The sequence below is a fragment of the Solanum pennellii genome, chromosome 8 (assembly GCF_001406875.1).
Source record: "Solanum pennellii chromosome 8, SPENNV200".
In the NCBI taxonomy this organism is placed as follows: domain Eukaryota; kingdom Viridiplantae; phylum Streptophyta; class Magnoliopsida; order Solanales; family Solanaceae; genus Solanum; species Solanum pennellii.
The window spans coordinates 59,385,468-59,398,319 of NC_028644.1; the positions used below are offsets into that span (position 1 = coordinate 59,385,468).

Sequence of the window (12,852 nt, forward strand, 5' to 3'; positions counted from 1 at the left end):
TGATCGACGGACGGACCGACAGTCTGTAGATTAGACGACGGTCTGTAGTCCGTCACAGTCAATCGAAACCCCCATTTACCCACTCTCTTACAAGAGCTACGGATGACAAGCACAGTCCGTAGGTGGAAAATTTGCAGACAGTTAAGGGGAAATGCAATTGGGTCAACTTCAAATGGTCATAACTCTTAGCACAAAATGAATTAGGTGTTCCATGACCTACCCACAGATATATAATTGAATTAGCTTTCCATAGTCACCGACCTTGCTAAAATCAGACCTTCGAATAAAAAGTTATGCTCATTTTAGTAAAAACTTATCGAACAGGCCCTAACGACGGACCCAACAACAGGGCGTCGGGCAGACGACGGATCGTCAGTCCTGGCCGTCGTTTGGCCCGACAACAACTTTTCCAGGGGTCTTTTGGACCTTTCCCACTCCGTTTAAACCCTAAGTTACGTCTTTTTGACCCTAAATCATCATATTTTAGTCAGTTTAAGCCTAGAAACATAACTAAAACATATCTAAGTCAAATCATTAAATCAAAACTTAGAAAATTAGAAGCAAGAAAGGAGAAAAAACTCAAGAACCCTAGTTCAAGAATACAACAAGTTCCAGCAGTTCCAGCCCCGAAACCTAAGTATTTTTCCGTGGATTTCATCACCAGGTATATGAAATTTCACTAGTGGGTTCCTTTCACCCATTGGGTCCCTAATTTTCAGTCAAATTCTTGATTCTTTTATCATATGATTAAACATATGATTTCTAGAACTTTGATAGAATTTCATGATTTAGTTAAATATATGTTCCAAAACAAATTATCATGTTATTACTTAGATTATCGCATGAATTTCAGAACGCTAGCTTTGTATTTCTTTAGTTCTTGAATTACAAATGCTAGGTCAAATATTTCAGACACTTCAGATATACATGCCTTAGTTATAAATTCATAATTACCAGATTAATTGTTGCATTCTCAGTTTTGAGCTATCCAGTATTTACAGAAACTCAGACATAATCAGTAAATTTACAAAATTCATGGGAGTAGCATAATACCGAATTGGACTAGGGTTCAGCGTACCCAATTAGTCCCAGAACTACTAGCCAAGTAGGTTGTAAGTCCCCTCTGTAGGCAATCAGTTTAGTGATCACGCCAGCATGCCTTTATACCTCTGGCAGGGTATATTGGGTCCTCTCGATGGGGCGTATACATCGCACTCCAACCATTTAGCTCATGTGGTTTTATTATTGGTTATTAGTAGCTCCCACAGTTCAGTCAGACTCTCTACATTAACCAATTATCAGTATATTCAGTATTCAGTTTCAGCATGTTATAAATTGGTCATTGCATTCAGTTAGCTCAGAATTCAGTTTATCATGTCAGATTATTATACTTGCTTTTATGCTTGTTCAGCTATGCTTTATTTCAGCTTTACTCTATCCTACATGCTCAGTACCTTTCAAATACTGACACATACGTGCGCTACATCTTCTCGTGATGTAGGTTCAGGTTCTCAACATCCAGATCACGCATAGATCGATTTTTCGATCTCCAATTCAGGAGATTCAGTGGTGAGTCCTTATTCTCCGCGGACAACAGTCATGAGTTTCATTTCAGTCTTTAGTCATTTAGTTTCAGTTTTTGCTAAATTTAGCTGGGGCTTGTCCCAGTATTTCTAGTCCAGTTTAGAGGCTATTTTCAGACATAGTTTCAACTTAATAGTGAGTTAGTATTTCTTTATATTAAACTCATCAGTTTTTCATATATCTCAATTTCCACATATGGGTATTCCGCATCTTTTTTTATAATTTATGATTTAGCTTCCGTAACAGTTTATTATCTTTAATATGCTCATGATCATGCCAGCAGGGTTAACTTGAGATCACTTGTGATCCTAGGTTCCATGTCCGCGTCTCGAAGGTAGTTCGTGGCGTGACAGTTGTGTTAGTATATGGTGACTACTTTTTTACTTTCGTCCAACCAAACACTCTTATCAACTTAGGAATCATGTGGTGTGAAGGATAAAAAGAAAATGTGATGGAATAAAATTGTATTTCACTTGGTTGTATCATTTATATCATATTGACCCCATATATATGGTGGAATAAATTATCCCAGATTTAGTAATCCTGGGATAATTTGTTGCCAAACAAACGACCCCTTGATGTTGGAATTACTGTTTCAAAACCGCGATCAAATGACCCTTTAGAATAACGACAAGGCATATGATAAAAATGATCAAAACAAATATAGAACATGGTTATTACAATTAGCCAGCAACTCTTTACAGAGTTCTATCTCAACACATTAACCAGGTAACAGGCAGGGGCATTCGTGGTGGTTTACAAAAAGCATATACATTGTAGGTACCCCAATCCCACCCCATCCCAAATCCAGAAAGAAAATAAATAAATAAAGGATCTCTAAGGAGCAACACAAGAAAACTTATACACGTCTAAACTCATGTCAAGCTAGTGTTCCATAGCCTGAGGTTCTCATCCGAACGCTTTCAACGGGGTTTAGCTCTGTCTAGTTCTGCAGCATGTAGGTGACAGAAGTGGCTCAGAGGGGACAAGACCATTCAATATGCAGTGTCAGCTTCACATATGTAGCTTTTCAAGTTAACCCCTTCAAGTGAAACAAATAACAAAATGGGTAGTCCGGATTTTGTTTTCTGCTGCAAGTAATGGTCGGAAAGATGCAACCAGTGATATCTCAAGCAAGAAAACAGGGGTAATAAAGTCACTCTTCGAGGATTGCACGACCTAGGTTAGTGGCAAGTGCCAGCCTGACAGAGCTTAAGGCATCAGATGGCAAGTCAGCTTCAACAAAGTCTGGCCGCAATCTTGCCATGGACAATTCTTGCAGTTTATTCAACAGAAGCTGAGTTTGAGAAACATTAACCAACGGTCGCTCCTGCCACATTAACAATTTCAACTGCACAGGAAGAAAAGAGGAAAACGGAATGAGGTCAAAGATGAAACATGCAACAGCTATTAAATAACATATAAATCTGAAAGCATTGTGAACTTTTCAGCATGAATTAAATAAATAGACCATCAACCCATCCACCACCATCACAGGTACCCAATTTTCTAACCCACTGGGTATATTGTCATTTGAAAGACTTGATCATAAATACCCCTCATAATATATCAGTTCCAATTCTGATATGAACTAAGATTCATGTATTCCACAAGTAACAGGAGTATTATCCACAGAATCAAATGGTAGAGCAGATACCCACTGACTAGCTTCTCTTTTCTTTTCTTACTTAGGAGAAATTTAAAACCTGAGCAGGAGCGAACTAATATAAACCCCCAATGAAACATAATTAAAAACTAGAAAGAAATAAAAGCAAGCTACACTACATCTAACCCATAACTGAAAACAAAAATAAAAAAAAAAGGAAAAAGAAAAGAGTGATTACATGAATATTTACTAGCGATCTAGATTGAACACACTCATAAACTTCATCTTCTTTCATGTCAACCTTTTATAATTGTCTTTAGAAGCCAACATATTATACAAGAATCACCAGCATTGCCTGACCAAACATCTACATAAAGATGGGATATTGATCTTATATCTTATAGTTTTTCAAACATCATCTTATATCTTTTAGTAGTGGGCTTCCTACCTTGCGTTGATGTGACCTATTCAGAACCTATGATTTTGAAAAGAAAAAGAGAATTGATCTGGCAAGTCTAGCAAAGAATTAAATCAATAGTCGGAGAGGTACTCACTGAATCATATAGAAGAGGTAACCAAAAGCGTTGCGGTGTGGAAGGATTTTTCATGAGCTGCAGAGTAAACAAAAGAAAATTGATTCAGGGGCCAAACAGAAGGGTTTTTCCCTTAGATAATATATATAAGCATCTTAACAACTATTTCAATCCGAACCTACACAACACTCCGGCTGCCAGGTTTCATTATCAAATCTCATGTTAATTTATTCAGTTTCTAATGGTAGCTGCTTAAGTTATCATCTTATAAATCAACAGGACTGGATATCAAATGCAAAATCTTATACACATACAAAATGAAATTTTTATATCAATCTAATGTTATTCTTCATTATTATAAAAGGTGGCAGACATACAGAGACGAGAGCTTCAGCTGCATTACGAGCTGCATCAGTGGGCGTATCACCGTGAACCTGCAATAGGGATCTCCTAAAGTCCCTGTACCTGTGCAGTAGTAAACATAAAAACTTCAGAGTTTTAAAATGCTTTGACACCATGTTTACAGGTGATATCCACTAATACAAAGTGAGTAAGTATTAAGCAATTACTTGTTCAGAAACTCAAGTCCACCAGCAGTTCTAGACTCAGAACCCAGCAACTCTATGAGACCCTCCCATTGCTGCAGGGAAAGAATAATAGAATGATCAAAGAGAATAACCAGTTAATTCTATGAGAAAAGAGATGCTGCTTCAGAGCCAAACTACTAGACTTTGACTTGGAACAAATATCTCAGAGAGCAATCAGACTCATGATAATCAAAATAGACAACTCTAATGGTGAACCAATTCTACCAAATTAATTACGACAAGCCATGTTTTGGCTATCTTCTTTCTATTTCATCACTTCACTTTTCTTCTCTTTGCTGGGGCTGGATTCACTTTAACCGAGATCCTAAAAAATATAAGCTTAGCAAGATTGGACTTCTATAGCATTTTGAGGTTTCTAACATTATATGAATCACAATTATCATCTTAACAATACTTAAGGGATTCATCATGATAGTCCACTACCCACATTCCTTAAGCTCCTTAATCAAGCACCTGGTCAAGCTTGCTCACCACCATCTATACAGCTGCACGTAGTGTACCCATATTTGACATATGAAAGGTTCAAAATTTCTTCGGGACATCAAATCTCACCTATCAGATAGCAAGTTTTTCACAATGCACATACTTGGATAACTGGGACTACATGGATACATGAAACGCCTGTGAATTACTTAAAACAGTTGAACCGTCTACAAACCAACAGTCTAAAGAATGTATTCCTTTTGGAAAAAAGAACCAAGAAACACGCTCAGCATACATAACATACAAAAACTGCAATTTAGAGAAATGGGTATAAAGATGTGAACTGTACAGACAGAAAAGTTAACACAGTTATACAAGAATTACGAAAATATACAAGGCACTCAACCACTATAACCAAGAAATACAAACCTTGAATCCTTCATCAGATACAGACTTCCCCACGAAATCAAATAATTGCTTGGCAATTCTGTTTAAACGAAATTCATCTCGAGCTTGCTGTAGCCAGAAGACACCAGAGCCTTTTCTCCCATGTTTCCAGTGATGCACACCAGCAATCTAATCAAAAATATGAAATACAAGTTGAAAATTACTTTGAGTTACTGCAGCAATTTCTTGAACATAATAAATTACTTCAGTTAAGGATTAAACTACTTTTTAAATTTTAAATTTCTATAGAATAGATTAGTTTGTTGAGATAATTTAGCTTGTAAAATTTTAAATTATGCAGATTTTTTGTTTTAAGTCGGCTATCAAAAGCTCTCCTATGCTTAATAAAATTATTGAGACATGTCAATCACGTTTAATATTTTGTTGTTCTACCATCATTTAAAACCCAATAGTAGTGCTATCAAAGACGAAAGTACAAAAAAAATCTAAGGTCTGTTGAGGCTCAAAGGGAGAAAAAAAATGCAAATACATATTTTTTTAGTCCAAGACTAATTATTATAAACAGGAATGACAAATATATGAACAAGAAAATTGAAAAAAGATTAAGATACTGAAATATCAATTGTTTAGTGGCACCTCTTCAGAAGAGGCTCACTTACAAGGAAAAATATGCTTCAGAACCTTGATGACTACACTGAAACGCACATAAAGCAAGGCAAACTGCTCAACACGTTTTGAGTCTTGCTTCAGGGCTTGAGCGCGCGCTTGACAAGACTGACCAACAGTGGTATCAAGAGCCTCATTAATCTTTATGGGATTTGTGAGTTCTAAAATATTTTTCAAAATTTTTTTTAACTCGTGCTTATTTTCAACACGCATGGCTATTTTCAACTAATACCGACTTAGGACCAATATCAATTTTAACATATTTTCAAATATGGCAAACAGCCATCTCTCTTTCAATGCCCTGCCACATAAATTCACTGGTGAAAACTATCAGATTAGTCCGTGAAAATGAAATCATATTTTGAGAGCTACGTATTATGGGATATTGTGATGGAAGAAAAATCCTTACAACAATTTTTTGGAAATCCTACTATTGTCCAGATTAAAGCACTTCCAAAAGAGCTTCTAGACAAGACAAGGTTGTTGAAGATGTTTTTTATGCGCAAAACCAAAAGAAAAAGAAGTAATGGGAGGAAAAGTCATGTTACAAAAGTGTGTTTGTTCAACAACACTCGAAAGAATTCACATCACAAACGGCCAAAACCAAAATTGAATAGGAGCAGTTCTTTATTTTTTTAAAATTGATAATGATGTATTCCTCAGCATTAAGGTTATGCTTGCCACCTCCAAAAAGTGAGTAACCAAGAGAGAAGAAAAACAACTTACACCAAAAAAGCAAGATATAATACAATTTCATTTGACTTTTTGAATAGAATTGGATCTATTTCAAAACATCTCAAAGTTGTCTCTCCACACAGTCCACCAGATGCCGGCTGGTACTATCCTCCACCACCTTTTCTAACTTTTGCTTCCTTCCCTTCTAATCCAGCAGCTACGTACATTTGAGGTGTGCACTTGCATGGTCCATCTAGTGTTAGTTTGGTTGAGGAAAATTTCCCAAAGATGGGCAATGAACTCGAAATGAAGAAACAAATGTTTTGTTGCAAAGAAACCATTTGAGCGCTATCTGCATCCCTTTCTTTTGTAATACTTCTCGAGTGAGACAAGCTTTACCACTAACCATGTGAAGAATTTCACCTTAGAAGGTACCAAGCTTTTCCAAATGAAGTTCCATTGGTATTGTGGCCTTCTAGATACACCTTGCATCTCTATCTGGTATGCGTTCTTAACTGTAAAACCTCAATGCGACTAGAAATTGACCCCAATGACAAAGTTATATACTCTATAATATAGGCTTATCCACATTCTTGCTATGCTTCCATAGACCCTATATGGTTATGTTGTAAAACTACTGGGGCATCCTAATTTCTTAAGTAATGATGTCCCACTCTCTCCACTTTCCAGTCATTTAGCAGTCTTCTAAAATAGAGATCTCATCATCTCATTCCTGAGGTGTCCTCCACACTCACACACTCTTGCATCAGGGTTGTTAAAAATTAAAAACAAATTTGGAAACGATTCCATCAGAGGAATTGGTCAATCCATCCTTCTTTCCAGAATTTACTTTTGTCCCCATTACCCGCGACCTTGAATTTCAGATTTTGCTTCCATCAGTAACTACAAATCCCTAAAAGTTCTCCATACTCCAACCCCAAAAGGTTCAATATGACCATTTCTGTGCACCAAGGGTTTAGTTCACCGAACTCTGCCATGATCACCTCCTTCTAGAAGGTAATTTCCTCCTCATTATATCTCCATAGCCACTTCATCAGAAGACTATAGATTTTTAGTCTTAGATTTCTGATTCCCAGTCCACCTCCTCACCTCTTCCACCAATTTGAAATCCTTTGATCCATCTATTGCGTAGTAGAATTCTTATCATGTTATCATAACCTTTCATTGTCAAAATAAACAGGAAAGAGGATAGAGGGCAACCCTAACTCAACCCCCTCTCAAATGGAAAAAAACCCCACAGGTTCTCCAATATCCATTTACAAGAACAGAGAACCTTACAATTTTAATACAATACTCACTCCAACTCAGCCATTTACTGCCAAATTCCATTTGCTTAAGAATATTTAATAAGAATTTCTAATTAACATGGTCAAAGACTTTCTGAATATCAAGTTTGCACATTACACCAGGTGCAACTTCTCTCATTCTAGAATATACACATTCACTAGCTATGAGTGTTGCATCCACAGTTAGTTCCCCTTTAATGAAAGTCATTTGATGCTTGTCGACCAGTTTGCTCACCACCTTCTACAACCTTTCTGCTAGTAGCTTTGCAATAATCTTGTATACTCCACCTACCAAACTTATTGGTTTGTAGTCTTCCAAATCAGCTGCACTTGTTTTAGATAACAACACTATGAAGGTGGCATTGCAGCTTTTTTCCAAAAACTTGGTTGGAATGGAAGAACCGTACAGTTCTTATGATAGCTTCCTTCAACATAACCTGGTTGGGATGGAAGAACCATACAGTTATTATGATATCTTCCTTCAACATTTCCCAAAAAGAAAGAAAATCATTGGAAAATCATCTGGTCCAGGAGCCTTCTCCAGAATACACAACTTGATACAACTCAGAATCTCCTCCTCAAATTCTCTTTGTAGCCATACTTGTTTAACTAGAGACTATTGATGTTTCATGCAACTGCAGCTCAGGTCTACAAGGTTCAATCTCCTTGTACAGTTCTTGGTAAAAATTCTGAGCTGCCTCCTCAATTTCCTCAGGATTAATGACTGTGATGCCATCAACTTCTAAAGTATTAATGCAATTAAATTTCTAGTGAGCAGTAGCAATTCTGTGAAAAAAAGTGGTGTTCTTATCACCATATTTCAGCTACTGTATCCTGGATCTCTGCTTTCATGCTATCTCATCATTTTTTGCCACCTTCTCAAACACCATGGTCAAATTTGTCTTTTGAAGAAATTCATCATCAGCAAAGGCTCTCTGGTCTTGAATAGCTTCCAAACTAGAAACCTGACTAAGAATGTCCTCCTTCTTCTGCTTCCAATTTCCTCTGTTGTTCTTGCTCCACCCTTTTAGCTTTGTTTTAACAATTTCAGCATCTAAGCTAAGACATATCCAGGTCGGACATTAACAATGAAGGAACCCACCATTCATTCACTTTATCTTTGAAACCCTCCACTTCCAGCCACCAAGCTTCAAATCTGAAGTAAGATTTCTTCAGCTCTCAATCTCCACAAGTGAACAGAGTAGGATTGTGATCTGATCCTATTTTTAGGTAGAAGGCTCAGTTTGATATGAGTAAATTCCTCCTCCCATTGTGCACAATCAAGGATCCGTCAATCCTGGAAGCACTCCTATGATTATCCCCCAAGAGGAGCAATTTTCTTAAATTGCAACAACTAAAGCAAAGGAGAAGTGTTGAAAATTGCTGCAGTAATTTCTTTAAGCATAATAAATTTATTGTTTTGGTTTAGAGCTAAACTACTTTTCAAAATTTTAAATTTTATATTGCATTAGTTTGTTAAGATATTTTAGATTTTTGAATTTCAAATTATGCTGATCTTTTTATTTAAGTTGGCTATTTAAAGCCCTCTTATGCTTTATAAAATTATTGTGAGACATTTTCAATCAATATTTTGAACTTTTTTGCTGCATCATCTTACATAAAAATAAAACAACACAGATTGAAAGTGAAGCACTTGTATTTTCAAAGTAATCACAAAAGTTCAAATACATACCATTACAGGGAAATCATATCAGAGTCCTTTTTATTGCGCTTAAGAAAGTACTAACACCTTATAGATTAAAGACAGCCAATATGAATAAATCACGGCATACCCTCATAATGTTCGAATTTATAGAGTCAAGTTCATACAGGCGGCAGATCTCTATACTCTGCACAGAAAAGCAACATTAACCAAGCAAGAATTATTAAGTAAACACTAGATTGAAATGAGACTGTAGAGAAAGATAATCGAGGGCAAAACCACGAGGTGAGGAATCAAAAGAAAAGTTACCCTGGAAGATGTACCTTTAACAGAATTTGGCTATGCTGTACAGGCTGCTTGTACAGCAAATTCTCCAATAATCTAATCCCTTGTTTTATGCATGAAGTCAAGTATATTGGCGCAATCTGAAGGGAAGTGAAAACAAAGATCCAAAATATATTAGTACAAGAACAAAAATTTGAGCTGAGTTTTCAGACACTAGTATTTAGCTTTTCCACAGATTGAGCTTCCAGAATACAGGTTCAGAAAAAGCAGCTTATAAAATTCCATTATGTATCCAAACTGTGTAAGGGAATAAATAGGTAAAAGCTCTCCAGCGTCTAGAAATTGTTTTAGTGTTCAATTGTAGTTGTAAGTTATAGGCTGTCTCCAATCCAGAAACATCTTAATTTTTTCCCCATACAATTTGGGGGCCATACTGAATCTCACTCATGTCGTTTGGTTTTCTTTAATTAGGGTGAGAGCTGAACCCTACACACGTACAAGGGGAGATAAATGAAGAGTTTTAAGTTTTTATTTATTTATTTATTTTAGAAACAAGTTAAAGTAATAATGCAAGTACACGTAAATCAGGCATTCATTTGCGCAAGTTTGTATCTCCACATACTTGCCACGTTAATGCATGAGAAGACAGAACTTGTGCATATACAAGTCTATGCAGCTCTTCTATGCTAACTCCTCCAAGTTTGGAATGCTCTTCATGCAAAAGAATTTCTGCATGAGTGCTCCCAGCTGTCAACAACTCTACAGCATGCACCATCATCCTTGAGAGATGGGAAAAAAAGAATTGCATCAGACAAATAAACGGAGAACAAAATGTGAAGTACTCAAGCCACCCAAATGAATAGTACAAAGAAAGAGAAAGCTAACATACCAAGGTCCAAATGATCTTGAACACTCTGCTAGAACAACCTGAACATATAGGATATGCTCATGAGTTTTGCACATATTAAACATTAACTAAAAGTTAAATTAAATCTATAGAGTGGTTCACCTCAGTATTTTCTCCAAGAATTCCAAGTACAAGACCAAACAACTTATGGGGGATGGAAGCTGGCTTTACTTGCATGCACTTCTGAGCTGAATTATGCATGCTCTCTAGACCCTACACCACAAAAATACAATATATATTTTAAGCACAAACATACCAGCAAAAGAATCTTCTTGCTATCCACTTATGGATGATTGTGCAACAAAGTGGCTCAACTTCTGGATGATTGTGCGACAAAGTAACATTAGACGTTTTAGATAAATTAGAAAGAGGAACTGACCGCAGTAAATGGCCTAACATATAAGAAATGGGATATAAAAAGCTCCATCCAGTTGAAAGTTGCATTTGATAGAACAGTCGGATTTCCCAACATGATCTGGATCAAATTTTTCAGCCCTTCTCTGGTCTGCCGGTGATCACATTGAAGCCAGTAGGAACTGCAGTCCAGTTTACTTATTTGTGTTCTCCACTTCTCCCATGCCTAACAGCAAAAAAAGCATCAAATGTTGTCCGGTAAAGGCCACTCATCATTAGCAAAGGCCTAAATTACCTTCATGAAATCAGGCTTGGTTTTGTAACACTCGCCCAAATTGTCTTCTCTCAGACTAGGACGCATTCTAGGCATCTTGGATATAAGAACAGCAACTGCTTCAACCAGTCCATTCTCTGTCTTTTAAGAGCAAGAACCAAACAGGTTAAAAGAGGAAACAGGAACGCTGTAATCAGAGGAAACAGGAAAGCTGTAATCATAGTTCAGAGACCCTTTTGAGAGAGACGGGAATACTTCAGAAACTATCTGAGAGCAATCAAATAAAATTCTCATTGCTCTCGTTCCCCAGGACTTCAGTCACCAGCTTCCCAATCAGCAAGTGAACAGTTGCCTAGACTTAATCTGATGATATCACTGTTACTTGCCCAATCATAGAGAGAGTCCTCTACCCACTGAGACTCATTACTTGTAAATCTTCTTTAACTTGACTAGTTAAAGATAAGAAATTATAATGGCGTCAATGCTAAAGATTAGTGATGAAAAGGAGGATATACAGTGATCTCTCAAGCTGTTAAGAGGCAGCTTATGCCAACTAGAAGCTAAAGAAGGACAATGCGATACAAAAAGAACAAGAAAATCCACCTTATCATCCTACATGGCAGTGCATCCTGTAGTTAGATCTCTCAGGCAAAACACGCAAAGAGTGATCGACTTTGGAACTCGATAGAAAAGGTACACGACCTGATAAGGTGTCAAAGCTCTGAAAGACAACTCATTGCCCCATGATTAGGTATACCAATATAAGGAAGTGGCAATAACTGCTCCAAAGTTAACTGATGTACAGGTTGTTTACAAGGGAAAAGTAAGTAAAGAATATAATGTTACGTGAATATCTAGGTTGTATTAAGCTATGCTAGACTGCCAGTAATCACAAGTTCAAAATTCTTGCCTCTCCTTTTTTTCTCGTTTGTCAGGTTAAGTTCGAAATTCTTACCTCTCGACTAGATAATTGATCAAACCGGTAAGAGCCATGCAAGCGCAGCAATTTTACCTGCAAATTGGCAATCATAGACTTATGCACACTCCTTAAACAAAATCCTGATATACATCACAGTATCACACAAGCAACAAAACTTGAATAAACAATTAATAATGGTTGATATCCACAAATAATATGCTCACCACAGTTTCCAGCCAGCCAACAGCCAATGCTGATGACATTGCATCCCAGTAGTTAGGATTATCTTCAACAACCTGTAATGATCAAATAAATTGGAAATGAGCACAGAAAGATGGAAGTGCTACTCCTTCCATCATAGTTAAGTTATGGCTGAAATCTGAACACATACATGTTTCAGTTGAACTGTTAACCTTCCCAAAAATTGTACAATTAGACACTATTTTGACAATCCAAAAACATAAGGAGTGTATTACAGTCATTGCTGATGTGGCAAAACAGTGAATTAACTAACTACATGTGACATTTGAGTTTGTTTTTTTTTATAAAAAAAAGGAAAACCTATTTTAGAATCTATCTAATAAGCAAAATAAAATCATATTCTCAAGATAATAAAAATTACACCCGATCTGTGTGTGGG

At 36.7% G+C, this 12,852-nt stretch overlaps 1 protein-coding gene across 1 annotated transcript in view; it reads right to left on the reverse strand.

Annotated features, from left to right (window-relative positions):
• Nucleotides 1–2,209: 2,209 nt before the first annotated feature.
• The window catches only part of LOC107028914 (nuclear pore complex protein NUP85), a 19,044-nt gene continuing 8,401 nt past the window's right edge, over nucleotides 2,210–12,852 (reverse strand). Inside the window, exons 5-18 of the mRNA XM_015230157.2 lie at nucleotides 12,437–12,508; nucleotides 12,249–12,305; nucleotides 11,315–11,434; nucleotides 11,045–11,245; nucleotides 10,768–10,878; nucleotides 10,648–10,685; nucleotides 10,381–10,537; nucleotides 9,797–9,898; nucleotides 9,604–9,660; nucleotides 5,184–5,330; nucleotides 4,293–4,363; nucleotides 4,101–4,188; nucleotides 3,745–3,801; nucleotides 2,210–2,935 (exon numbers count right to left, since the gene is read on the reverse strand). Of these exons, the coding sequence (XP_015085643.1) occupies nucleotides 2,741–2,935; nucleotides 3,745–3,801; nucleotides 4,101–4,188; nucleotides 4,293–4,363; nucleotides 5,184–5,330; nucleotides 9,604–9,660; nucleotides 9,797–9,898; nucleotides 10,381–10,537; nucleotides 10,648–10,685; nucleotides 10,768–10,878; nucleotides 11,045–11,245; nucleotides 11,315–11,434; nucleotides 12,249–12,305; nucleotides 12,437–12,508 (1,473 nt within the window). The 3' untranslated portion in view covers nucleotides 2,210–2,740. The remainder of the gene's footprint in view (nucleotides 2,936–3,744; nucleotides 3,802–4,100; nucleotides 4,189–4,292; nucleotides 4,364–5,183; nucleotides 5,331–9,603; nucleotides 9,661–9,796; nucleotides 9,899–10,380; nucleotides 10,538–10,647; nucleotides 10,686–10,767; nucleotides 10,879–11,044; nucleotides 11,246–11,314; nucleotides 11,435–12,248; nucleotides 12,306–12,436; nucleotides 12,509–12,852) is intronic.